Source organism: Aptenodytes patagonicus, chromosome 21 (assembly GCF_965638725.1).
Source record: "Aptenodytes patagonicus chromosome 21, bAptPat1.pri.cur, whole genome shotgun sequence".
Lineage (NCBI taxonomy): Eukaryota > Metazoa > Chordata > Aves > Sphenisciformes > Spheniscidae > Aptenodytes > Aptenodytes patagonicus.
In genome coordinates this window covers 5,312,515-5,339,296 of record NC_134969.1, presented here as the reverse complement: position 1 = coordinate 5,339,296, position 26,782 = coordinate 5,312,515, and the positions used below count along the sequence as shown (strand labels likewise).

General features: G+C 44.4%; 1 protein-coding gene across 1 annotated transcript in view; it reads left to right on the top strand.

Moving 5' to 3' along the window:
- Window positions 1–25,020, top strand: part of LOC143169722 (lethal(3)malignant brain tumor-like protein 3) — a 50,218-nt gene extending 25,198 nt beyond the window's left edge. Inside the window, exons 9-20 of the mRNA XM_076357282.1 lie at window positions 311–462; window positions 2,094–2,170; window positions 4,427–4,512; window positions 8,319–8,429; window positions 10,521–10,635; window positions 10,751–10,850; window positions 11,690–11,869; window positions 13,535–13,666; window positions 14,065–14,126; window positions 16,550–16,716; window positions 21,290–21,352; window positions 24,750–25,020. Coding sequence (XP_076213397.1) covers window positions 311–462; window positions 2,094–2,170; window positions 4,427–4,512; window positions 8,319–8,429; window positions 10,521–10,635; window positions 10,751–10,850; window positions 11,690–11,869; window positions 13,535–13,666; window positions 14,065–14,126; window positions 16,550–16,716; window positions 21,290–21,352; window positions 24,750–24,878 — 1,374 coding nt within the window. The 3' untranslated portion in view covers window positions 24,879–25,020. The remainder of the gene's footprint in view (window positions 1–310; window positions 463–2,093; window positions 2,171–4,426; window positions 4,513–8,318; window positions 8,430–10,520; window positions 10,636–10,750; window positions 10,851–11,689; window positions 11,870–13,534; window positions 13,667–14,064; window positions 14,127–16,549; window positions 16,717–21,289; window positions 21,353–24,749) is intronic.
- Window positions 25,021–26,782: the final 1,762 nt, after the last annotated feature.

Below are 26,782 nucleotides of genomic sequence, written 5' to 3'. Positions count from 1 at the left end.
GTGCTCACGCTTACCCTCAGCCAATACTCATCACTGCAAGGCGTGTGCATCTTCGCCTTTCAATCTGTAGTGTTGTTGTGTACCTGGAGATTCTGTTATTCGAGCTACATCAGCTCTTTTTTAGAAATAGTAACAATCATTGCCAGAACACATGGAAATCTTGTCTGTAGACCTCTTGCTAGTAACTATGATGTGTTTTGATCTCTGGGTTTCGGGGTTACAACCTGCAATAAATGAGTTTATAAGGGTAATTTAAATGGCCTGACCTAGAATGTGGCTGATTTCCCTTTCCTGATGTCCTGTTCCTCAGCCTGTCACACCCTCTGGGTTTCGTCTGGGAATGAAACTAGAGGCAGTGGACAAGAAGAATCCATCGCTGATGTGTGTCGCAACCATCACGGACATGGTGGATAACCGCCTGCTAATTCATTTCGATAACTGGGATGAGAGTTATGACTACTGGTAAAGAGCTTCTATTTCTAATATATATCTGCAAGTAGACTGTGGTTTATTTCGCTCTTCCACTAAGGGTAATATCTAATCTTTTAAATGTAGTCACTAAATTTGGGATCTTAAATCAGTTTTCAAGCATCTGAATAATTACTTTGGGTTTTTACAAAGTGCCAGTTGCCCAGTAGCTTCCCCTGCTGTTTGAGCGCTCGTCAGTTGGCTCAGTGCAAAACCAGCGGGGTTAGCTTGAACTGCCCGTGAAGCATTCGAGGTAAGAAGCGTTTGAGGTAATGCAGCTGGCCGACTTGGGTCAGGTCAGGGAATGTTCATGTTATCTGTTCCTCTGGCAGAGCTAAAGGAAGAGTAAGCTCCACTAGTGACACCACCTGGAGTTAGTAACATCCTCTCCTCCAGGACTAGTAGTGGGTGTTGGCATGTCTCTCTGCAAACTTACATTTGGAAGCAGGCAGTACTGAAGTCAGTAAAAATCTTTTCCATTTCCTTCAGCGGAGTTTGGCTAAGGCCCTTTGAAAATAAAAACAATTGCCAACATTTAGGCTTTTAAGTCCTGACCTGCACTACAGTTGTTCTGCATCTGAGAATCTTGATCCCCTACCCTCGTGCTGGGGCCAGGCGGAATATTAGTCAGGGAAACGTTTTCCCTTTTTGGTCTGTGTTTTCCAACCTACATGAGAATGGAGCAACTTTCTTTGAATTTGTCTGTGAAAGCAACACAAGGCTTTCACAAGGCACGTGCTTATCAAAATAGCACTGATTTGGTCTGTGTTCTCTCCCCCATCTCCTTTTGTTTGTTTTTTTCAGAATAGGCACCTGCTTGGTGGCAAGTTGATCTTTTCTTTCTTTGCCATAAATACGTCATGCAGAGCTTTGTAACACCGGTGTTTCCATTTTCAGGACTTTAGATCTTGTTCCTTTACCATTTTAGCCTGTGAAGCTTTGTTTCCATGCCATGTTTTGTTTGGAATTTGAAAATTTTAATGGGAAACACAAGCAAACAAAGCTTCAAAGTACAGGCTGGCTGAAAATACGCAGGTTTTTTCCTAGATCTGAAAGGGACTTTGGTCCCTTCCTTGGAGCAGATGTGACAAAAGGGGCTGTCTCAAATTGGCACATCTCCTCCTTCAGAGACTCAGAAGATCTAAACATGCAATGAAATTGGGAACCAGGCAAACTACCACTAGGTTTCAGCTAGAATGAATGGATAACGTGCAGTTCTTGGCAAAGACCTTGAAAGTAATTTCCCCTTCTTCCACAGTAACGGTGTTTCAGTTAGGGACGAGGGTTTGTTTTTTGTTTCTTTGCTTCCTTTGCATTTTAGCTTGGATGATCTATGTCCAGGCTGAACTGTGGTTGGTATGGTCCATGTGTGGGGGGCTTTTTGTTGTTGTTTTTTTAAAGCACCAGACATTCTTCATTGTATTTCCCTATCTTTTGGGGCAGCTTGAACGCCTTGAAAACTTGGCGTTATAAATTCTAACGAGGTAATTCTTGTCTTTTACACCATGATCACACCCACTGAAAGCATCTGCTAACCTAGGAAAGGCATATCAGACAGCATTTGAAATTCTGCTTTTCTTTTTGCTTTAAAATTGACTGGTGCCAACTTTCCCTCTTTGATTCAGGTGTGAAGCTAGCAGCCCATATATTCGTCCTGTTGGCTACTGCCAAGAAACTGGAACCCCACTGACAACACCACCTGGTACGTTGAAAGTGAGACTTCTTTCCTGCCTCAGTCAAAAAACCTGCAAGCTTTATCTTCCATGTAATTACATATTTGCAAGTTGCAGGTTCCATTCAATACTCTTTTCTTTACTGACTGAACAATATTATTGTTCGTACTTTTTGCCATTGCATTTTATTTTGTTTCATAGCTCTTTCAAAAAATGGAACAGGGTTTGGTAATTTGTAATTGAATTTGATTTCAGAAGGGAAAGAACTTTGAAGTATTTGCAGCATTTCCTTTAAGGTGAGTTGGAAGAAAGAGGAATTCTCGACAAGCTCAAGAAGTGGGCCCATGTGAACCTCATGAGGTTTAACAAGGCCAAGTGCAAGGTCCTGCACCTGGGTCAGGGCAACCCCTGGTATCAACACAGGCTGGGGGATGAAGGGGTTGAGAGCAGCCCTGCCGAGAAGGACTTGGGGGTACTGGTGGATGAAAAGCTGGACATGAGCCAGCAATGTGCGCTCGCAGCCCAGAAGGCCAATCGTATCCTGGGCAGCATCCAAAGCAGCGTGGCCAGCAGGTCGAGGGAGGGGATTCTGCCCCTCTGCTCTACTCTGGTGAGACCCCACCTGGAGCACTGCGTCCAGCTCTGGAGCCCTCAGCATAAGACAGACATGGACCTGTTGGAGCGGGTCCAGAGGAGGGTCACAAAAATGCTCAGGGGGATGGAACAGCTCTGCTGTGAAGAAAGACTGAGAGAGTTGGGGTTGTTCAGCCTGGAGAAGAGGCGGCTCCGGGGAGACCTTCTTGCAGCCTGTCAGTACTTACAGGGGGCTTATAAAAAAGATGGTGGCAGACTTTTTAGCAGGGCCTGATGCGACAGGACAAGGGGGAATGGCTTTAAACTAAAGGGGGGTAGATTTAGACTAGATACAAGGAAGCAATTTTTTACACTGAGGGTGGTGAAGCACTGGCACAGTTGCCCAGAGAGGTGGTGGATGCCCCATCCCTGGAAGCATTCCAGGTCGGGTTGGACGGGGCTCTGAGCAACCTGCTCTAGTTGAAGATGTTCCTGCCCACGGCAGGGGGGTTGGACTAGATGACCTTTAGAGGTCCCTTCCAACCCAAACTATTCTATGATTTCATAGATGGTAAGATGGAATTTCTGGAAATGAAGGAGTAACTGAAGCCACATCTCTTTGTGCTGCACTGGAATTCAGTAAATGAAGAGAATGTTGGCAAATGAAAAAGGACAGAACCTACAGGAAAATCAATGTTGTTTTCAGGCCTTGGAAGTGCTCGTTCACCTTAAAAATAACAAAAACTTAAAAATTATGTCTGCTGTTTGCTAGATTGACAGCCCTGGAGCAAGAATTTCTGTAATTACTGCGTATCAAGTTTAGCAGAGTGGGTGGCGCTACAAGATCCCTCTGCATTGGAGGAATTAGCCTCTGTGCCTTTGCTGCAGGTGCAAAAGGGGTTGTAAACGCTTACTCTACAGCAACACCACATCTGTTCCTGCTCCTGGAACGTGCAACAGGGCTGTGGCGTGCAGCTCCCCTACTCATATCACGATTGCCTGTGCCCCTAGCAGAATCTGCAGTCAATTCTGATTTCTCTGCTGAGAGATTTATGTGTAGCAATTTGCAGACTGTCCTATGCGTTTAGTCATTGTGCCCTCCTGCCAAAAGGAAACAATACTGAGGCTAAAAAATACTGAAATAGGAAGGGGAAAAAAAGTAGAGCAGTTTCTTAAATGTAGCTTCCAGGGAGAGACATCCCATTGTTGTTAGAGTACCACACCCATGGAGGTGTCTGAGATTATGGTAACGGCGATGGAGCCTTTTATCTCCAGTCTGCTAGTTTTACTCAGCTATGGGTGAGTAAGTAGCAGGAGACGAGAAGTTTCTACAATCTTGTGGGCACTCACACATAGAATAGTTAATAAAATAGGAAATTAATTTAGTGATGCCATTGCACATCACAGAATCCTCTGACTAGCTCTTAATTAGCAGCTTTCTCTAGAGAATAAGCATTGATCAAGCTGTACAGAAATGAACTCTTCAGGTTTTTCAGGTCAGGGTTAAAGCCCTGTGTAGAAGCTAGGGAAACTTGCAGTGCTGCTGTGTGTGCGGTAAGTGGTGTGTATGAATAAACAGACCACTTTCCAGTGCCATCCATTGTAAGTGCTAAATTAACATAATAGCCATGTGTTACATAGCTGCTTTTCTGTTGTTTGTAACAATAAATGTGTGTTTTTCTTACTTAAATGTTAATTTTCTGTTTTTTCAGGATACAAGGATTCCAAAGCCTTCTCATGGGAGAAGTACTTGGAAGAAACTAATTCCCAGGCGGCCCCAGCAAGAGCGTTCAAACTGGTTGGTGAATCTCTGATTGTCCTAGATCAGGAGGGTAGGGGAAACTGCTGTTATCTACCCTTTCTTGCTAGATGCTTTATTTGATGGTGGTTCACCATGTCTGTGCCAAGGGGGTGAAACTGGGGTTTTTACTTTAAGACCATCTCTCACTGCTGCTAAACACACAGCAGACTACAAGATCTTTTTTTAAAAATGCCATGAAAAGCTGTCTTGGAAAGGATTTTTGACTAAACATCTTCACTTGCTCCATTAGCAGAAATAAGGAAAGAGCCTTCAGTCCACACAGATAATTGTAGCTTTCAGAGGAATGTGTGAAGGGCAGTACCTTGCCTCAGAGAGGGCGTGGAGAAGAGAAAGAGCTGGTCTTCTGCTCGAGGTCTGACTGCGAGGGCAAAGGTGATCTCCCAGCTGACATCTGAGCAGGACTGATGCTGGTTGAACAGACTTTCCAGACTCTCCCTTCATGGGGCTCAGAAGTGGATATCACTGGCCTGCAACTGGCGACATTTGGTGGGGAAGGGAGGAAGGGGTGGTGTGTGTGTGTGCGTTTGAGGGGGAATGAGAAGTGTGCAGTTCCTCCGTCAGGTGTCCCCTCCGCATGAAGTTTTAAAAACTTCTCTAAAATATTTTCACCTTGCAGTTGTGCAAATCCTTCTTCCTCTGGTCGGTGAGGCTGGAATTAAGGTAGAGTGAGAAGTTCCTATCAAGGACTTAGATGTTCTAATATAGATCTTAGTTCTTCTAGGGAGGAGCCAGCTGTGCCCTCCACAGAAATAAGCATACTAACAGATGATAGAGCATCTCTGCCAAACTCCTAGATGGAGTAAGGTCATCCTGGAGACTAAATCTGAAGATGGTTCTCTCAACCTTGGGAGCATGAGCTTTTGTTTCTTACATTGGAGTTCAGTGCATTTATCTGGAAGCTCGCTGTGAGCAGAAACAAAATAAAAGCCTTTAAAATAGCTTAAAAAAACCCCCATACTTTAAAGTTGATTTTTTTTTTCTTAGCAGCTTCTTCCACACTGCTGGCTCACCTTGCTAAACTTTGCAATATGTTTAAAAACTTTTCTGTGCCATCGTGACACTTGGCTTGATTCCTTTCGATGAAGTTAGCATTGCAGGTTGTCCTGGTTTCGACCTGGTTTCATACCTGCTGCCCGTATATTTTGTTGTTAAGCTCTTTGGGACTGAGGAGGAAAAGCAATCAGGGAGGCCTCAGATAAGGGAGGTAAAAATCCAGCCAGACAAGTTTGATAATTGCTAGATTTCAGCAAGTGTCCATTTGAAGTTGTTGTAGGTTGCAAGGTGGGTGTCAGGGAATAGGAAGAGGCTGGTTTTGCCTCTTCAGAGAACTGTAAGGCCACAGCTGGAGTTACCTGCAGCACAGTTGAACTCCAAAACATCCCTTGGATTAAGGTTTTCCAGAGTTGGGCAGACAGCATCTTCGATCATGCCGTGCAGCATGTGAAGCACCTCGGAGCCAGTGTGCAGGATAATGAGTGAAGCTTGTCAGTAGGACACATTTGTTGCCCCCAGGGTAGGCTCAGCCTTTTTCTGAGCTGTGCTTGTAAAATCCCAACAGTGCTGGAAAACGGGAAGCTTCAGAATATGAGGAGTGAAAGAATGCAGCAATTGGTCTTCTACACAATAGAGGAACAATAGAAGCAGTTTTGTAGAGACAAATATTTTGGAAAGATAATAAAACTCTTCATGATACAAAAAGAAACACTGAAGTACGACCTACTTAAAACTCCCAGTCCTAAATCCTCAGTAATCTGTCATTACAGCATTCTTTCCACAGATTTTCTGAATATAAAATGTGTTGAGAAACGTCACCCGAAGATAACAGGGCTTTGCTCAGGACAGGGAGCCTTTTCAGTACCGAGAACTCCCTTTTTTGGGTTCTTACAAAGTGAATTATCTTCCCAAGGGGGAATGCAACTGCCTTGTCTGCCTCTTTTCCTGTTTTACGTACATCTCTGCAGCTATTGTTTTGCTCTTTCAGGTATCTGGCTTTGAGAGAATAGTAGAAGGGCCAATTCTGGCTCTCATGAAACTCCAGAATATAAATCAGCATCCAAGACTGTGTTTCGAAAATGAGACAGGAAAAAAAAAAGGCATTTGATATATCAACAGTTAATAGAACTCTTTCAAGATCAAACCTCGTTATTTTTCTGGCTCGGTTGGTCTGAAGTGCAAATACATGGCACATTTATTGATTTTTTTTTTATTATTATTATTATTATTCCAGCTAGCAATTACAGGAAGTCAGTACATAAAAATATGGGTTGAGAGCCAGAACAGGCATTTCTCACTGAATTAGTTTTTAACAGTTTTCAAGAGCTGTCTTAGGTAGTCTGGAGACACTGATCATCAGCACAAATAGCAGATCTTGTGTCTGGATTTCTGCCTTCTCCTCCACCCAAAAACGCAGGAGGAGACAGCTTGGTTAGCATCACTATTTCAGCCCATTGTCTTGGGCTGTCAATTCAAAAACATTCATAAGCTATTGCCAAAAAGGCAGCAACCCTTCAGCAAGACTTAAACAAATAGCCCTGCTCATCTTCTGGGCAGGATTTTGTTCTCTAGCACTCAGGCTCCTTCCTCAAGGAAGACGGACAAGGTTGGCTGGTTCAATAAGATGCTCTTAAACTGAAAGCAGTTTAGACTGTCTGGCTTCCGGTGTGTCGTGTGGCTGAAAGCCTGTGGATAAATGTCTGTGTCCAGGTGAAAAGACCAAAGAGAAACTTGAGGTTTGGAGTCTGTAATCCCCTTAGCTCAGAAGTGGACCTCCTTCCCCGCCCCCAACTACTGGCAGTAAAAAGGGTAAGGAAGATTGTGAGGGAAGAGTGATTATAATCATGTTTTCATTAACCTGATCTTGTTCAAAGATGCTATTTATCATCTCTTGCTAAAATCCTGACCTTTGTGTGCAGAAGTGAAGGACGTGTTTTGAATGAGTATCCAGTGCTCCGTAACCCCCAGCTGAGAGGTCAGAGGAGGAATTTGCAGTCAGTCATTTAAAGATAAATGGAAAAATTGATAAACGCTGTCTGTTACTTAGAGGTTTACATCTGTGGGTGCTGCAAAGGGCACGCATCAGGTCAAAGGACATTCTGGAGTTTTTACAAAGTAGTTTGACTGCTGGGGTTTAAGAGAAAGAGTAAGTCAGCAACTGCAGATGGGAGACTCCGGCGGCTGGAGCTGCTCTTGAGTCCCAGCACCGCAGTTCTTGGCAGTTGTCGTTAACAAGCAGATGCGGTTGTTGTCATAAGCAGTAGGTGGTAACCTGGTTGATGAAGGTGACTCTGTAATATCCAGATTCCAAGAAGGATGCCACACAGTGTAGTGAAGAGAGACACCACACAGTAGTGTGTTTCAGGTGTTCAGGTATGAGACAGTGGTGAACTGGCCACTGTCCTTGTCAGATGTGAGATCATCTCTCTGCTGTGTTTGGGAGTTTTGCTATCAGACTGTGGAATCTCTGTGTTTGTGGAGCTTGTGGTAGTATCTGGCCTTTTTTCTGTTAGGGAAGTGCCTCTTGCCCTGGCTGTGAAATGCTCCTCCGTACTGAGAAAGCTCAGACTTCCTCTCAAGTAGTTTTGGGCTGCTGACAAACAGACATCTTAATCCTCTAGGAAACTCTGTTTCTAACCTCTGAATCAGTCTGCCGTGTGAGATCAGGGGCCAAAGCTGCAAAGGCATTTGTATGGTAAATGAAAACTTCAGCGCATTTTATTCAGAGCAGGTGACTAGCTCTGAACGCCCAGACTTCTTATCATTCTGCTTACAATCCTCTCCTACAGCGTCCTGCTCACGGATTCCAAGTTAATATGAAGTTGGAGGCTGTGGACAGAAGAAATCCCATCTTGATAAGAGTGGCAACAATAGTTGACAAAGACGACCATCGCATTAAGGTATGACCTTGCTTCAAAGTGCAGAGCCCTTGTGCTGAGGAATATAGTGATTGGCAGTACAGACAAAATACCCATTTGGTATGAGGAGCAGCAAACAAGCGCCTTGCGGATGATCTAGCCTACAGGCCTGCCCAGCTGGAAATTATTTCTGTTGTTTTGTCCTGTTGAAATCTGATGGAATTGCCTGGTATTGTTAGTTACTGTTTTAGTGTAACTATTTTGAAATAACATTTGACAACATGATTTTCCATCTCTTAGCAGTTTCTGTGTGATCTGTGCGAGTGAAGGCAGCATTAATGTTCTGCTGGTGGGAAGCTACGTGACTTTTTTTTTTTTCCTAGCACACTTAAAGGAAAACCCAAAGCAAGTTAAACCCTGGTACATGTGGGAAGTGGCTTCATTCTCCAGTGTAAATTTTTTACATAAATGGATTTTAACTAATTCTTTTCACATAAAGAAAAATCTGTTGTGTTTTGGCTTCTGAGAAATTAAGTATGAGCCAGCTAAAGTGGAGGCTGCACTGATGGAGGCTTCTCGGCCACAGGTCTCCTTCCCAAAGGATGATTATGTGGGCAGGAGTGGAGTTCGCTCCCCATTAGCCATTTGATTCTCAGTATCATTGCTGTGATTGCAAGCAAAAGTCAAGTTTTACCAATATATAGTAGCATGATATTCAGTTCACAGAATCATAGAATCATAGAATCATTAAGGTTGGAAAAGACCTCTAAGTTCATCGAGTCCAACCGTCAACCCAACACCACCATGCCCACTAAACCATATCCCTAAGTGCCGCATCTACACGTCTTTTAAATACTTCCAGGGATGGTGACTCAACCACTTCCCTGGGCAGCCTGTTCCAATGTTTAACCACTCTTTCAGTAAAGACATTTTTCCTCATGTCCAATCTAAACCTCCCCTGGCGCAACTTGAGGCTGTTTCCTCTCGTCCTATCGCTTGTTACTTGGGAGAAGAGACCGACCCCCACCTCGCTACAACCTCCTTTCAGGGAGTTGTAGAGAGCGATGAGGTCTCCCCTCAGCCTCCTTTTCTGCAGGCTAAACAGCCCCAGTTCCCTCAGCCGCTCCTCATCAGACTTGTTCTCCAGACCCCTCACCAGCCTCGTTGCCCTTCTCTGGACACGCTCCAGCACCTCGACGTCCTTCTTGTAGTGAGGGGCCCAAAACTGAACACAGTATTTGAGGTGCGGCCTCACCAGGGCCGAGTACAGGGGCACGATCACTTCCCTGCTCCTGCTGGCCACACCATTTCTGATACAGGCCAGGATGCCATTGGCCTTCTTGGCCGCCTGGGCACACTGCCGGCTCATGTTCAGCCGGCTGTCGACCAGCACCCCCAGGTCCTTTTCCGCCAGGCAGCTTTCCCGCCACTCTTCCCCAAGCCTGTAGCGCTGCATGGGGTTGTTGTGGCCGAAGTGCAGGACCCGGCACTTGGCCTTGTTGAACCTCATCCGGTTGGCCTCGGCCCATCGATCCAGCCTGTCCAGGTCCCTCTGCAGAGCCTTCCTACCCTCGAGCAGATCAACACTCCCGCCCAACTTGGTGTCGTCTGCAGGTTCATACATTTGTTTGAAACTTTGCCACATAGACAGCCCAGTAGCCTTTAAACTGCAATGATCCTTGGTCTCTGTTAACCTGACCTGGATCTGAGCTAACTATTACTAGTCCCTTTGTCCAGCAGAAAATTCTAGCTTGTTCACTGCAAAACTCACCAAACCTGTTGGCTTTTATGGTGTTTTGGGATCCTCAGAAAACAAAACAATTAAATAAGCAATTGTGTTTGCATAGATTTAGTCTTTTGAGTATAGAGTGTGTTGGAGCACCCCATGGTCTGTGCTTTCTTGCAGACCCTGTGATTTGACTGTGTCACCAGAATCTGGTTGTTCTGTAAAACACAGGTGCAGGGGTCAGGAAAACAAGTAGTTACACTGAGCACAAGGGACGATTGTGCTTGACTGAAAGATTGAATGAATCGGCCCCGAGCTGAGCAAGGTGAAACAAAGGGGGAAGTTAAAATAAAAGCTGAGTCATGTCCTTAACTGTATCTCTCACTGAGACTGTGTGCTTCTTTTAGATACATTTTGATGGCTGGGACCATAATTACGATTTCTGGGTCGATGCAGACAGCCCTGATGTTCATCCGGTAGGCTGGTGTGCAAAAACTGGACATGCTTTGCAAGTCCCTCTAGGTAAAGTAGATGACATTACATTGTTACGTTGAATAATTTTCCTAAGTGCAGTCTGCTCTTCAGATGCAGGGAGCGTTTTACAAATCTGTTTTAACTTTTTTTTTCTTATTACCAGGTGCTGTTGATCGAGTGGGAACAGTGGGACAAGCGTGTCCTACTCCAGGCTGCCACGGTATCGGTCATGTCAGGGGACCACGATATGGAACACATTATACGTATGTATATGAGATCTTCTTATAAGGGTTCTGCCTGCGAGAGCCTGACTGCTGACAATAATAATAATGCAGCAACAAGCACCTGCACTGCACTGAAATTATCTCAGGGTGTTTATTCTGGTGATAGTTATAACTGCAATTGCAGCTCCCTCTTGTGTCTAAATGTGCTGTTTCATCATAAATTCTGTTTATACCAGTATAATCATTACAACTGCAATGCAATCCAACATAGATTAATTCACTCCAGTTTCCACATTCCCGCATTACTGAAGGAATTTGTTTTGTAAAATAACATACCCAAGAACAGCATGCAAGGAGACAGTTAAAGAAGGAGAGAGTGTGGATAGATTATTAAAGTGTAAGAGTGAGGAGAGCTAGCTAATGTTTTGTGCTCTGCCTTTCGATTTCTTATGTGCTCTTGGAAAAGGAAGGTTTTTCTCGATTAAACTATTTTAAAGAGCAAGAAAACAATCTCAGATGGGAGGTCTGAAGGTCTAGTAGTATATAATGTGGTAAAGGGCTTTGAATTTTTCAGAGTGAAAGTTGCAGGACTCTCTTATTTCATGAAATATTGTTCAGACAAGCAGGTTACAGAGGAAGAGCTCTTGTTCTCTGAGGTGACTCTAAAAATATGACTTTGGTTTCTGATTCTGCCATGTAGTCCCCTGCTTGCCCACACCCAAAGCTGGGTAATAACATCTCCCTGAGTGTTTTTGGCCTCACTCTTTCTGGGTTTGTTGATGGATATGTCTGCCTGAGGCTGGTAAGACTGTATGCATCGTTCTCTCTCTCTCTCTCTCTCTCTCTCTCTCGTTTTTTTCTTTTTTTCTTTAACACAGGTTAGTTGGCTGCCCATATTCTGATGTGAACCTCAACAGAGAAAACTTGTTACAGGACCGCCTGAGTGGGGAGAGACCTTCCCCTAGCAATAGCATGCAGAAAGCCAAGAGGCTGGAGACTCCTGCCCCATTTCTGTTGGGAGCAGGAGAGTCTTCTCAGGAGGACTCTCCACAATCCAGGTGAGCTGAACCCTTTTCTTGGGCAGGTACTGGGGAGCAAAACCATTTTACAAGGCTGAAAAACACAGGAATTGGCAGAGAAGCAGCAGAGCATTGAGTTCATCTGTCTGTAATACTGACCCATGCCCCAGACACTCTTAACCCAGAGCAGTGCACTTTTATATCCTCATATGCCTTAATAGGTTTCTTGATTCCTTAATCCTGCTGCTCTGGTCACGTTCCAACAAAGGAAATTGCATTCTGTCTCCATAAATTTTTCCTTGCTGTTTCAATTTAAAATATATTCTTTTCCTTCATTTCCTGTCCTAAAACTGTCAAGCAAGGTTATTTTGCGCTATTAAACTGTAACTGCAATCCACCCCAGAGTCGGCTGCATTACACTGGTAGACGTAATCATAGAATCACAGAATAGTTTGGGCTGGAAGGGACCCCTAAAGGTCATCTAGTCCAACCCCCCTGCCGTGGGCAGGGACATCTTCAACTAGAGCAGGTTGCTCAGAGCCCCGTCCAGCCTGACCTGGAATGTTTCCAGGGATGGGGCATCCACCACCTCTCTGGGCAACCTGGGCCAGTGTTTCACCACCCTCAGTGTAAACAATTTCTCCCTTATATCTAGTCTAAATCTACCCCCCTTTAGTTTAAAGCCATTCCCCCTTGTCCTGTCGCAACAGGCCCTGCTAATGACTATATGTGTATCACTTGGCAGACAAGTTGAGCTCCTTCAGATATTTTTTCTTACATGAAAATCTTGGAATTGAGTATCATTGAAGCAAACTGTGTATTAGTTCTTGGACTGCAGGAGGCAGTTAAAGTGTGTCATGGGACAGACCTGGACATGAAGGCTTTTATTATTGTCGCCTTTAGTCTGTACAAATCCAGTCTCACTAGAGCAAACTCCAGCAATACTTTTGGTCTTTGTTGTATATGAAGGCTTACATACATTTTAAAGTTCATTTGTTTTCCTTAGATTTACAACATTTTTGAGATATATTTGGCCAGAAAAAAGGAATACTTCTCTCCCCTCCTCGGCATACATGGCCAAAGTTTGCCTCCTCCCATCCTAGAAATGTGCAGGGGTCTCCATTTGCTAATCTCAACACCAGAATTGATTGCATTTCAATGGCACTGTTACCATAATGCTCTCTCAGGAGCTTTGGGATTGTCCCAGAATAAATGGCATTCTAAAATTGTAATATATTTCTATTCTTCTAAGTATTTCATTTCCTGATAGTGGGAGGTCTGAATTCAGTATGCAAATCTGATAAAACCCTACTGCTTGTCCTTCCTTGGGCGACTGTGTAGCTCATTTATGCATCAAACTCAGTCATGGAGACTCTAAAATGTTATCCGGTGGTATCAAGATTCAAAAATCTTAAATCTCTTGATTTCACCGTAACACATGCTTCAGTGGGTTTCTTGTAGCTGCTGGGATCGGAGCCTCAGTCCACAGGGGCTGATTTATTTCACATTATCTCTTGCAATCCGTGCTGGAGAGTAAAAAAGCACTTTGTACTGTGCCGGTAATGATGGTGAGGGAGAGGAAAGCTTCTACCACTAGGTGGTAGTTGTTGCTGTCACTTGCAAGGAGCAGCCAGCTTTGCTCTCCTGCGGGAAAAGGGAACAGAGGATGTCAGTTTAGCTACTATCATTTATCTGTCTTTCCAGAAAATCTGCACAAGACAGTGAAAAGTCATGTCAAAGCAGTGTTCACAGTCTGTCGGAACAGTCTGAAAACAATCAAGAGAGAGACTGGGTAGAAGAGGATTCCTCTGCAGACATCAAAGCCAAACCGAAAAAGTAAATAAGATTTTTGTGATGTATTTTCATGCATTAACAGTTGTGTTTCTTGATGCTGCTGCTATGTCTGAAATACAGACCTAAATCATAACTTAGAACACCCCAATTTGATCAGAGATTTGCAGCATAGGGTTTTAGAATGACATAGTAAATCTCCTCCCTTCCTTCCATTATTTTAGGCCCTCTCTTTCCTGCAGTAAACTCAAATCTGAGTTCTAGCCATTAATTTAATAGCACAGTCCTTAGCTTAGAGAGAGAGGTCAGGGACAGAGCAGTGCTATTGCTTATTTTATGAGGGAAAAGTTTTTGGTTCCTAAAAGTCCCATTAATCTCTGTATAGAGAAGAAATTATATCAATTTGTGTATCTTTTGAAATATTTTGTAATTGATGCTTTCAGGCTTGGGTGCTCGCATGCCTATATAAAGTTCCAGCTGGTGAAACAGGAAAGCAGTGGGAAAGGTTGGTTAAATTTTACTTCTTTTTCTGTATGTGTGCATATATGTGCAATATACCACAGTCACAAGGAGCATTTAAAACTTTACAGCTTTTTTGTCTTTGATTCCACAGTCAAGAGAAAGCACATGCTGGAGGTGATGGTAACAGTAGTCTTCTTCCTTTAAAATGAGGAGGAAGGGTAAAATTACTTAGAAGTGAAATGTTTAATACTTGGTAGAGCAAAGCCTCATGTTTATTAACTGAGAAGACAAGTTTGCACCATCTCTTGTACCACTGCATACTCCTCTGAAGTGGGAAGGGGTTTTTGTTCCCCAAGCAGTTGATGACCATTCTGCTGACAGAGCCAGAAGTGACAGCGGAGACTTGGTCAAAACCTGGCAGATAGTTTAAGTTCCATCGACTTCTTTCTTTAGACCCCAGTGGGTATTCAGAAACATAAATAGAATCATTTTGGGTGGTGCCTTTTTTAAGGTTCTCCTAAGGATGACAAATAAAAAGAAAAACAATGCCTTTTTTTTTTTCCTGGTACGTGACAGGTTAAGTTTTAAGAGAAGCTTTCTGATACCACTTTAGCAAACCATATGCTTAACTTCCAGATTTACTATAAAAACCTATTTCGGAGAACTGAGCTGACCAGGCTTTTAGGAGGATTTAACATGGTAATAAGTCTCCAATCAAAAATAGCTAAGCAGGCACAAACTGGGACAGGTGCCTAGCTTTTTTTTTTTTTTAATACTCATTTTTACCTAGTGCTGCCTTCTGCAGTCAGAGCTGGAGAAGTTTGCCAGCTATGAGCTACAGTTGCAGCTGATAGGGAAAGCTGTCTGCTTTCCCTTTGCCTTCACCTTAAACAGAAGGATGGAAATCAGTGGAGGGAAATTCTGCAATAATCCACTGACCTGTAATTTCATGATTACCCAGAGCTTTCATCCCGTCTATATTTAAACTATTAGAACACTGCTTCCTTCTCAAAGGGAAAACAATTTCTTTAGATTGTGGTTTGGATGCTTAGCCCCGAGGATTTGGGCTTAGTGAAGAAAAGGAGACAGTGTGTGATGGAAGCATTGCCCACCCAGCAGGGACGTGGCAGTATGTAAAACCCTGGGCGCAAATAGGACCTCCTGCGGCAGGGAGGTGGGGGCAAGGCCAGCTGCTGCCCCCGCCACCGGGGAGGTGGGGGAGGCAGGGGGGGAGTAGGTGACAGCCCTCCCAGGAGCAGTGTCCTGTGCCCTGTTGTCACCAGGAGCATCAGCTCCTGAACTGAGCAGTTCTTACTCAGGCTTTATTTTTTTAAATCCTCCTTCTTTGGTCTCATTATTAGAAATAGAGACCTGTATTTGATGCTGTCCCACATCCTTTAGGAGGTGGAGACGAGGTAAGGTGACACAGCTGGGGACAGGGGAGTGACCTTTCTCTAGATCAGGCTCTACCTCCAGCACTGCTTTAACTTCAGCTGGTGAGGAGCAGGCAAATCATGGAAATTTGCTTTTTCTTCATAATACTATTTTCCTTTGTGCTTTACACGTAGCAACTGGCGCACCCCACAGATCCTTACACACCAGCCTACTAACAACCGTTTGTGCTAACACTGAGCAAACCCAGCAGAGGCGAGCGGTAGCCGTGCTGGTGCTGGGCATGCTGAACCTTTCTGAAGGCAGAAGCAAAATGGGAATTTTGTACAGTTGCCACGGGATGGCGCCGGGCAGCCTGCGCACCCTGCACACAGCCTGGCAGGGCTGGGGGCGAGGGGACAGCACCCGTTAACTGCTCTAAACCAGAGGAATATTTCCCATCTTGTTTCCATCCTCTGCTTCGCTTCCTGTTGTATAACCAGGCAAGTCCCTGTAGGACCATGACTCTGCACTACTCGAGTGATCTCATTAGGGAGGGGTGATTTCTTCCTTTTTTTGCCTTGACTTTTAAAGCTTCCGTCACTTGACACATGAGGAGGGAGTTGATGTCTGGAGGTAACGTGCAGCAGTCCTGGCCTGGGAGTCTCCTGGGGAGGTGGCGAGCCCAGGCCATCAGCTGGCATGCGTAGCGCTCTTCGCAGGCTGGCTACAGCTGTGAGCTGGAACAACGCCATTAGTTTCCAGCCGAAGATGCTGTTACCAGAACTCCTCCACCTTGTCAATAAAACGCTGCAAACATCTTGTCTGTTAGCAGCATGACATCATTTTCCAGGGAAGAAGCTAACGATAAAGCCTCCAGCCTGGCAATCTTATCTTTTTTTTTTTTTTTTTCTTTATCCTTCTCAGGAGGGTGGGAAGAACGCCCTGAAAGCTCAGCGTGCCATGCAGTAGCCGTGCCTGGCCGTCTGCTCGCCCTGCCTTGCTTTTCCCTCCAGAGTGTGACCCTTCCTTCTGCTTTGTTGTAATTGTTCCTACTTGAAGCCTCGCTCTGACTTGTCTCATTTCTTTTTCCAGACCCTGATTTGGATCTCCAGCAGGCCCTCCACCAGTCCATCTTCATGCCTTCCCTGGCCTCTAACCCGACCCACCGCCTCCATCTCTGCTGGGAGCAGCACTGCAAGCTCTTGCCAGAGGTCTCGGGCCTCACGGCCAAACACGTGGCCAAATGGACTGTGGAAGAGGTGAGTTACCTGTTCCCTGTTCTGCTCTCTTGGGGTGCGGGAATGACAGAGCCCTCCTCTTCTGGAGTGCTAATTGGAAGACATCTTTATTTTTTTCCTTTCCTAGGCAATGTTTTTCTGTTTGCTTTGCATATGCCATAGCTGACTCAGCTAGAAGTTATACCCAAGTCCCTTTATAAGGGAGGGGAAGGATCCCTATTAACCCTCTGGTGTCCACAGCTTATTTCCCTGAACAGGATTCCCTCCCTTTCTTTGTTTTATTTACCACCTGATCTTTTAGTCCTCAGGCCTGAAACATAATTCTGACAGCAGATTCCGTCTCTCTCTGATCTCCCTCCCCCTCTCCTGTGACTTTGCTGCTGATTCACTTTTACATTGCAGATAATTCCGAACTGCACTGTGCATGCCCACTCCTCCTGCGTCTCCCTGGCTAATTCCCCTGGAACAAAACTGCCCACAGCCTGACCTGATTTCTGACAGGGGTGGCTGTGCAGCTGGGGATATGTCTCTGCAGTCCCAGCTCTTGAGATGTCTCCTGTAATTAGGTAGTGTGTGAAAAAGCCGGTATCTTTTGTGTGCTGAGTAGTTGGTTTTTGCCTCGATGCCTTGGGCATAAATAATATTTGTATCTCCACTTGGGAAGTTGTGACAATTTGGATCCTGGCACTTAATCACAGGCCATTTAATTCAAGAGAAATGTGCTGTAATGTTGCGCTTGCAAGGATGTAGGTAGTTTGCAAAGCAGGAAAAAGGTGCCATTCTTCATGATGCATAGAGGATCTTCAGAGACTTTTAGAAAGTGCATTTTCCCTAAGTGCCTCTTACATCAGACAAATCCAATCTTGACTTTGCTCTTCATGCTGGAGGACTGCTTAGGAGTCTGGTGGGATTGCAGTATCACAGAAAACGGGAACCACAGCAGTTGTGAAGGGGTTAGAGCAATTAGTGGGGCTGTTTTAAAACTTGGTCCTTTTTTGTTGGTTGGGGTTTTTTTTTTTGGTAATGAAAATGTGTTTGAATTAAATTCATAGCAAGGAGGAAAAAAACCCTCTGAAAGATGTGCTGTTCATATCATTCTTTTGAGAAAGCTTCTAATGATTTTTCCAAAAGGTCTTTTAGAAAAATAGTAAAGGCAGAAGCAGTTAATCCTCTGACATGAAAATCAGAATCTCTTTCTTTTGGATAAAACATGGAGTCCGGTTCATGGAAGAACAGAGTCGGGATACAAGCCAAACAAAATTTGTCCTTTGCAGTTGACCTTTAAAGCAACTGCTGGGTAAATTTAACTGGGATATTAGTTTGATAACAGATGAATGTAAGCAGGGACCACAGAGCATGAATGCAGGGCGCTCTGGATATAGTGATTCAAAACCCAGAATACACTGGACTGCGCTCTGCGCTGCAGCCTGAAACAACTGGTGAAGTTTCAACTGCCAGTAGGAGTGTGAATGGCACATCAAAAAGATGAGTGGCAGCACCACAATGGACTGGCTAAATTCATTACAGGTTTTGTCTTGAATTTCAGTAAAGTGGATCTGGTTTTGCAAATTATGTTCATCACAAATTCCCACAGGAATCAATTTGGCCTCTGTATGAATACTTGCAGGATCAGCATGTGCAGTGAAATGTAGCCGCAGGTCTGGAAGATGAAAGCAGCAGGACTTTCTGTGTTTTAGTGAGTCCAAAGTAGATCTGATCTGTCGGCATTTGGGCTCCTAACATCTTCCTACAGGGCAAACATTTGCCTTTGGGTTGTGCTTTGAACTCTGCTGCACAAAGGAGGCCATTCTGCTGATCTGAAACAAGAGCAATGAGGGTGTAAAATTCTCCTTTGGTTTCAGACTGAAGAACTGTTTTTATTTTATAAAACCCACATTAAGGAAAAAAAAGTTGCTTTAATTCTCTGTTGGTTGAGAACAGCTGAAATGGCAGAGCAGCAGGAGTATTTAGGGGGCCTCAAGCTAAGAAACTCTTGGTAACACTGAACAGTCAACAAGGGTAGTTACTTTAATGCAGCTTTGTTATTTATTGAAAGCTTCCTGTCATGTTTTCAGAGCACAGCTAGTGAAGTATATTGAATCACAGAAGAATATTAATATGTGCTAGATTTGTTTTGTTCCTTAGTTAAGCCTGCATCAGATGCTAATACCTTGTGGGGGGACTGTCCTTGTGCTAATTGTTTGTGGGTTACTAAATCCCAGTTAAACCCAGCTCCTCTCTGCATAGTCTCACGAGGTGTTGTCAGTTCTGCTGTAGCTTGATGTTAAAGGGGTGCTGTATGAGGCTACCTTCCAAGTTCACCCAAGAGGTATACCAATACTGTGCTGATTTCAGTATATCATGCACATCTGGGATTGCATCAGCACCTTCCGTATGGGTTGCATGGAGTTTCTAAGGTGTTCTCAGAACTACATAAAGCTCTTTTTCAACCTCCTTCCCTTTACCAATATGCAGTCGTAGTGTAAGACGCTTCCACCAGATAGTTCTGTGAGCATTGAGGTTGTTATCAGCAGGAAGGGCAGGCAGGCATTCACCTCCTCAAAGGAAAAGCCCTGATCTGCCTGATCCCACTGTGCTCCTAACCTGTCTGACACGTCTCCCACCCTGATCTTGAGCCCCTCCAGCCTCACCCTTTCCCTTGGTTCAGGGCTTCATTGCCACCGTTGTGGGGCTGCGTTGGTTTCTTCTAGCCCATGGTGTTACTGTGTTTTGGCCTTGTGCACCCGAGCCTCCCTTGTCCCTCAACTGCCACGTCTTGGTCTGGGGACTCTTCCCCCAGCAGTGATGGGCCAGGCAGGTCACTGCGGCTCAGTGGAACCCAGGGGCTGGCTCGCATCCTGGGGACCTTCTCTCCTGTATTCTTCTCCTGCATCCTCCTTCCCTCTCTTTTCCTCATTTCTGGTAAACTCAGGACTCCTGTTTGTTTAAAAGGCCACTCCTGTGGCGCAGAGTGCTTGCAGTGTACGTACAAATGACTTCTGGGACAGATCAAAGGCTCGTCACTCAGTGTCCGCGACATAGCCAGCAGCAATTGTGCAGGGAAGGACACAGGAGCAAGGCGAGCTTAGATCATTCCCTGGAGATTTCTACCAGCCTCTCAATACCATAGGCACTAAAGAGCACTTACCGTCTTGCCCCCAGAGGTCCAGCTGTCTCTTAAATTCTGGAATTTACCAGACCCTGCAGAAGGATTTTCATTTGTGTTTTAATTATAAAGGGGGGGGGCAGGGTTCAAAGGGAAAGTAGTATTTTGTTATTTGTTTATAACAGGAGTTTGGAGTTCTACAGAAGAAAATTTGGAGACACTGCCTGATGGAGATGTGGATTTTAGGGGGTTCCCTTTAAGATGGAGCTGTCCCTACTAGCAGAAGATAAGGGCGAAACATGAGAGGGATGCTCTGCTTTTAGATTACATAACAGAAACAACGGGAGTCAGAGCTGTTCACCAAAAAACAGCTTCTGCCAGGGTAGAGCAAAACCGGAGGGCACGCTGACAGCTCCCTTCCTGCGTGGTTGGAACTGGGGAAAGGGAATGAATAGTCAAGTGGTGGGATCAGCTGGAGATGCAGTGACACGATTTAGGAGAGAGTCTGACAATCGTGAGTTAAAGGGAAGCTCGTATTTGACAGTGACCCCTCCTAACTGTTTGTCTGTTTGTGTTCATGGGAGAAATGTCACATCTGTAATAACTCAAATGAATATGCCTCATGAAACAGAGCTGTTCCTGCAAGGGAGCATCCAATTAGCATGAGATGTTTGATCTGATTATGCCTCAATATACAAATCTTCTATGAACCAGTGAAGCTACAGCTGGAGAAGACAATACATATTAAGTCATCCTCCACTGCGTTCAGGACTGCTCCTCGCACTACTTAGTGTTATATAATGTAATCCAAGGGCTGCTTGCATGTCTCCAGGGAGATTATTCCAAATGTTAACAGATTTCCTGCTTTGAAAGGTTTTCCCTAATGCGAAATGTAAAATTAACTTCTACTTGTTTAATCCTGTTGGTTCCATGGATCCTGTGCACCCACCACGGATTAAATAAAACCAAATGTCCTTTCCTTCCCAGTTCTTCTGCCTTCTGTATGTTGGTAAACCAGCAGTGCTCATTCCGTTGGTTTATCTTGTCTCTTAAAGGCATGTCATCATGGGAAACTGTCTAAATCCTTTTTTCTTTTCAATGTTACTTTCCAGCAGCACTGTAAAGAAAGTGAAGTTGTGGATGGGTTTAAAATAGACTAGCCATATAGGGCTTTTAGTCTGTAAAAATATTTTGATATTTTATAAAGATCCTTTTGAGCAATGGAGAAACTGGACTTTTACAGAAAGATAAATGGACAAAAGGCAGTATGGAAAGTATTATAGGTAACCAGAGTATGCTTTGTAGGGGTGTTGCAGCAACAACCCAGTAATGTTTTTCATATATACCCTCTATTTAATGGGAGAGTTGTAAGTATTAAATTTTTTTAAATTCTTGCATATAGAACTCATATACAGAAATATGACCTTTTTTCTTGATGGTATCCCATTTTAATTGTCCGTATTTCTCTTTTCCCAAATGTAATTCTAGGTGGTAAGCTTTATCCAGCGTTTACCTGGTTGCAAAGAACAAGCGTCTGTTTTCAGGGAAGAGGTAAGTCAAGTCTGCCCAAATCCTGTGCTGTGCCACTGGCGGGTCCGATGGCAGCAAGGTGGTTTTGTACCCCTGCTACTCTGGAGTTACAGTGCAGAGAGCATAGACATGCTCAGACTTGTCATTAAAGAGCCTGTGGCATTTAGGAGGCAGCTTCAGCATCAAGCTGAATTCCAGCATGGCTAATTGCATTCTGCTGCTTTAAATTTCCCCTGCAGTTCCAGTCACCGAGCTTATGCTTAACATCCTGTCTTGGACTATTGTGCGGTGGGTTTGGCATCGTTATAGAGATGTCCTGTTGGAATGGTGCAATGAAGATCTCATCTGCTCCCTCTAATGAGCACATATGCCTGCTTCTCTTGGTGAGGCTGGCAGTCGTAGGGTTTCCCAGGAATCGCTGGCTTCCCCCATGGGCTGAGGTGAGAGCAGGAGGGGAAGCCTTCCTTGAACAAGCAGTGGTTGGGAAGTCAGAGCATCTCCTGTGTGCAGTGTGTCCTGTCTTTGCTGCCACGTGCTGGGCTGGACTCTGTTCCCTGTTTGTGGTGCGTTCACCGTGGCTTCTGAGAAACCGCAGCTAGCGCAGGATATGGTTGTCCTCTTTCTTAGCACACTTCTTTGCATGGATCATAGACACTTGGGCTCTGTTGAGTGCTTTGGCTTCCAGTTACATTGCAGGTACGACCTGGAGATTCTTTATGAGCCCCTGATAAATTTGCATAGACATACCTCCCCTTCCATCATCACAGGTCTACTGCTTTGATTGTAAGAGCTTGAGGGAAGAGGTTGTACCTTCTCTGTTCGGTGCGGCGCTGAGCGCACCCTCGGTGCTGAGGACAAGCATTGCACATTGTAGTGACTGTAAAGGGCAGGTTCGTAATAGATGACTGCTCCCCAGAGCTGGCTTCCTTTCAGGATGAATCAGGCTGTAGTGCATTTTATGGGATTTATGTATCTGTATTTTGTTTTCCCTTGTTTTAAAAAACATGCACACACACAAAATACAAAGCAAAAGAAATGGAGGCTTGCAAAAAGCACTATTCACAATGTAACAATATAGTGGAATACTCTTTAACTGAATATAGTGGGAATAATGAAATTTATTCAAATGAACCAATCTCTTTCAGTGTAGCTGAGTGTAAAAGGCGCATCCTGATTTCTAGTGACAATGTATTCAGAGATGAGAGTTCGGTAGGTAAGATGTAACTAGCAAATCTCCTAATGAATCCGACCATTCACAATGTATTTTATTTCTTCTAGCTGTAATTTAAATGGGTCCTGAACACAGTGATTGCTTTCTGGTTCAGAGAGCGGATAGCCATGTTCTATTTTAATACCTTACTTTCTGCAGCCTCAGAGTATGATTCCCTATGCCAAATGAGAGGGACTTGGGTTGTTTTTCAGGTTTATGCTCAAACCAAATTGTCAGTTTGAAATTAAAACCCTTTTAGCAGTTTGGCTTTGGCCAGAATTCAGGTGTGAGTGACGGGACTGCTGAGCTCCACTCACATTGTCCATTAGCTGTAATCAGGCCTTTGAGTGCTCACCATTTAGGATAAATAAATCCCTTGCAGACTTCTCTTGGCGGGGGGAGAGGGATAAGTTGCTGCTTACATTAGGAGCGAAGAGAACAAATTGTGCACAGAATTTTAAAAACCATCCAAATAAGATGGAACAAAGAAATGAATAATAAAGCACAGGCACTGGTATTGTGCTTGTTTCTAGGTCCGGTTCAGGGAAGGTCTGTTTAAAATAAGCATCTTTGAGGCAATGCAGTGAAAATGAAGCATAGTAATAATACTGGACTCAAAAACATTTTGAAACGTAGGGCTGTTTTCCAGCAGTTTTCTGCTACTCCTGACTCTTTTATTTAATTTAAGCAGCAGTCCATTTGCTTCAAGCTATTTTTAACATGTTCATTGCGGTAGTGTAGACTCTAGGCAGCTTGCAAATAAGATTCGGGGACGTTGGGTGGCCATCTGTGGACTGGGAACACTGCTGTCATTTCCAGTGTACATACTGGGAGGTTGAGTAACTTGCTAACAGTCTCTTGTGTGGTTAGAGAAGGGGAAACTCAATCTCTTGGCTCCCAGCTCTTTGCTTTAATATTATGTTTGTCCAAGTTTATTCAATGTATCTTCTTCCACCAGTCACTGACATCCAAAAAAGTTCTAGTTAGGAAGACTACAGAAATAGAAGAATTGTTATTATGGGTGAGTTGAGTGTCCAGTGTTGTCTGCTGCACTGGTGAACATCAAGTGAGAGGATGAGATGCTGTCAGTCCCTGTAAATGGACTTTAATGGAATAACTTAGGGAGACACATACTGTTTGTCTGTGTCCATTAATCTTTGGCTTCTTCCCTGCAGCATTTGGGGTTTATATTAATTATATTTGTGTTGTCTGTGTGGATGTTCTTGTAAACCCAAGTAAATTTTTAACCTCTTCTTAAAATAATATGTTATGATTTCACTCGCTGCTACCTAGGGCATCCTGTATTTTCACAAGGTAGTATGTTTTTCACTTGCTTACTTTGAATCTCATCGAATATCTCCTTGCTGATGGATTAGGAGAGTGTGTATATAAGTCCAGACAAATTACATGTCTTTACTATGCCTTGTTTAATATAGCATAAGATCTCTCTTACCATGTGCTAAGCAAGCCCATTTAGTGTCATTGAAAATGATTTCGCAATAGCCTACTGTTTCTCCTTTTCTTGTCTATGGGCATAGTACGTACTAGTCATGAGAGTAGCCAGATGTTCACATCTCAGGAATTTTTCTCATCTGTAAGGTTTTTAGCAGAGCTGACCAAAAAAAGCAGGAAAAAAGCGTGTTTGGCTTTAAATTTTACCCTGAACAGCTTAACAGGAGTCAAAGAGTCTGTGCAATGACAGTATGTAATGAATGCACTAGGAAATGGTGATTTTATATTTCTAATCATCGTAGATCAGTGTAATGTATTAATTCTTGGATAGCTGCCTCCTGAAGACTCGCATTCTGGATTTCCTGATCTAATTTCTGGCCACAGATTGTGAATAGGCTGTAGGATTTTTGACAGTTGTTGGCTTTTTAGCGCAATTATAGTGAATATAAAGTGTAACGAACCAGCATCCTCCTTATGGTCTCTCCATAAGCCTTGCCCACACTCAGGCTTCTCTATTTCTAGAAAAAGAGCTGCTGGATGAGGCCTGAGACCCTTGGAAAGGGCAGCATGCCTGGACACCTCACAGGGGTGTGGGTGCCAGAGCTAGGGAGAAGTACAAGGCTTCAGTCTTCAGAGCTGTGTTTGTACTTTCATTCCTCAGATCTAAGTATGTTGTTTCACTGAACGACCAGAAGTGAGAATCCTGCCTATCCTCTGATGGTAATCTTCATCTTATGTTGTGTTTCCAACCTCTAGCAGATAGATGGTGAGGCCTTCCTTCTCCTGAACCAGAGCGACATAGTTAAAATACTCAGTATCAAGCTGGGTCCTGCCCTGAAGATCTACAACGCCATTCTCATGTTCAAGTCTGCAGAAGACAACTGAGAAGAGCCCTTTGGCAGAGCCCACGAGGAACCGACGGGGAACAGATCTTCAACTGAGAGCATTACAACGTGCCGAACAGGCAGATTGGGACTCAGATGTATTTTAAGTAGAACTTATTAAAAACATTTTGAGGACATAAAAATCCTGCCACAGTCTGGAATATGGGGCAGCTTCACTTCCAAGAAGAGGATATTATTATATTTTGTAATTGAATTTGGTTTTGATATATCAATCTCTTTTTGAGATCTAGAAGAAACCTCCGGTTATAAGGGGAATCCAGGGTAACATTGGTGGAGCTGCAATAGCAAGAAGGCTATGAGTAAAATGACTGCTGTGTCCAATGATAGTGCCTGAAAGAGAGACTGAGTTATCACCAGCATGTTTAATATATTCTGTATATATAAAAACTCTGAAAAGAGAGTAAGAAAATAGGAAAAAGATGCACTTCAGAGCAATTCACCTGTATCCTTCAGTGCTGACCTTTTCAGGACTGATTTTTAAATTCCAGTTTCTCCTGCTGATCCTAGTTGTTCTAATACCCTTGGCTATTGGGCTGCTTACACCACAGCAGAAAGGTACCATGGGCAAAGGGTTTCCATCAGTGATGACTTGCATCGTTTCTGGTAGCAAGCAAAATGTTCTCATTCGTGCCACCAGACAGTGGGAAGCAAGCCCTGTGTAGATAGGCTTTGGGTAGGCAAAGATCTCTCATAAAGATGTCTCCCACAGGAGACAAAGATAAATATTCTAGCTGTAATTCTTCCCTTCCAATTTTGTGCAACTGCTGTCTGGACCAGGAGCATCTTATGGCAAAATAGCACAATCAGGAGCACTTGGGAGTTTGATGGGTTCATTCTTGTCCTCTCCACTGTCAGCCAAATGCGAGGAATATGAGTAGGGAACCCAGCAGTGGCCAGCATAGATGCAAACAGATTTCCTAGAAACCATTAGCTTTTAATTTTGAACAATCGAAACTCATGAACGCTTAGTGCTTTAGCCTTTTCAGCCTCCAGCTGGCCTTTGGTCTGTTCTACCGAAGAGTCAGTGTGCTGCAGCAGCAGGGCACCGGCTCCTCTGCCTCTCTAGTGGCAAGGCAGGCAGAGCACACAGGGAAGTTTGGCTGGAGGGGAATCAGGGTTTGAACAGACAGCAAAACGAGGTAAGAATTACGTCTCAAAAGAGAGAGATGATCTGCGTCAGGGAGGAAGCAAAGCTTGTGGCTGTGTTCCTGTGCATGCAGTCTGCACTCTCCTGGCGGTAGGGGAGCACGAGTATTTTGTGCTGCGCTGGAAGTCAAAGCATAGTTTTATGAACATGCACCTAAGACTGTAACGTCCTGGGTGGGGGATTTCCACACCGTTACTTCCAGAGCTGTCCTCTTACAATGGAAGTCCTGGGAGAAGTGGTGAGCCTTGCTGGGGCTCTGCTCAGTGTTTCCGTTCGCGCCTGGCAGCATGCTAGCTCATGACTCTTCCTCTGGCCACTCTCCCTGATAGATATTTGGCTGTTGTGGAGTCTAGCTAGAACCGTCTTAGCTAGGGAAGCCTTTTCACCCCTTCATTCCGAGCTGCCAGGCTGAATCCTGTGTGTGTGAGCCCCTCCAAGCGCTGTAAGTGTGCGTACACCGTGTTGCCAAAGGCAGGCGTGCCATCAGCCTCAGCCCAGGGTTGCATGAATTTCTCAGGGCATTGCATGGTGAGATGTCATCCATCTGTAGGCACCTCGAACTCCCGCCTGTACTTGCCATCTTTGTCACCAGTGTTGTTCCCGTAGTCCCAGCCCTGCAGCTTCTCCAAGAGCCATCAGGAACTGAGAATGAACACGCTGTCTGTGACTGTGTGGTGACACAAGGAACGCACTTCGTCTTCCTTCCCTAATCACTCCATATCCTTTGTCCAACCTTC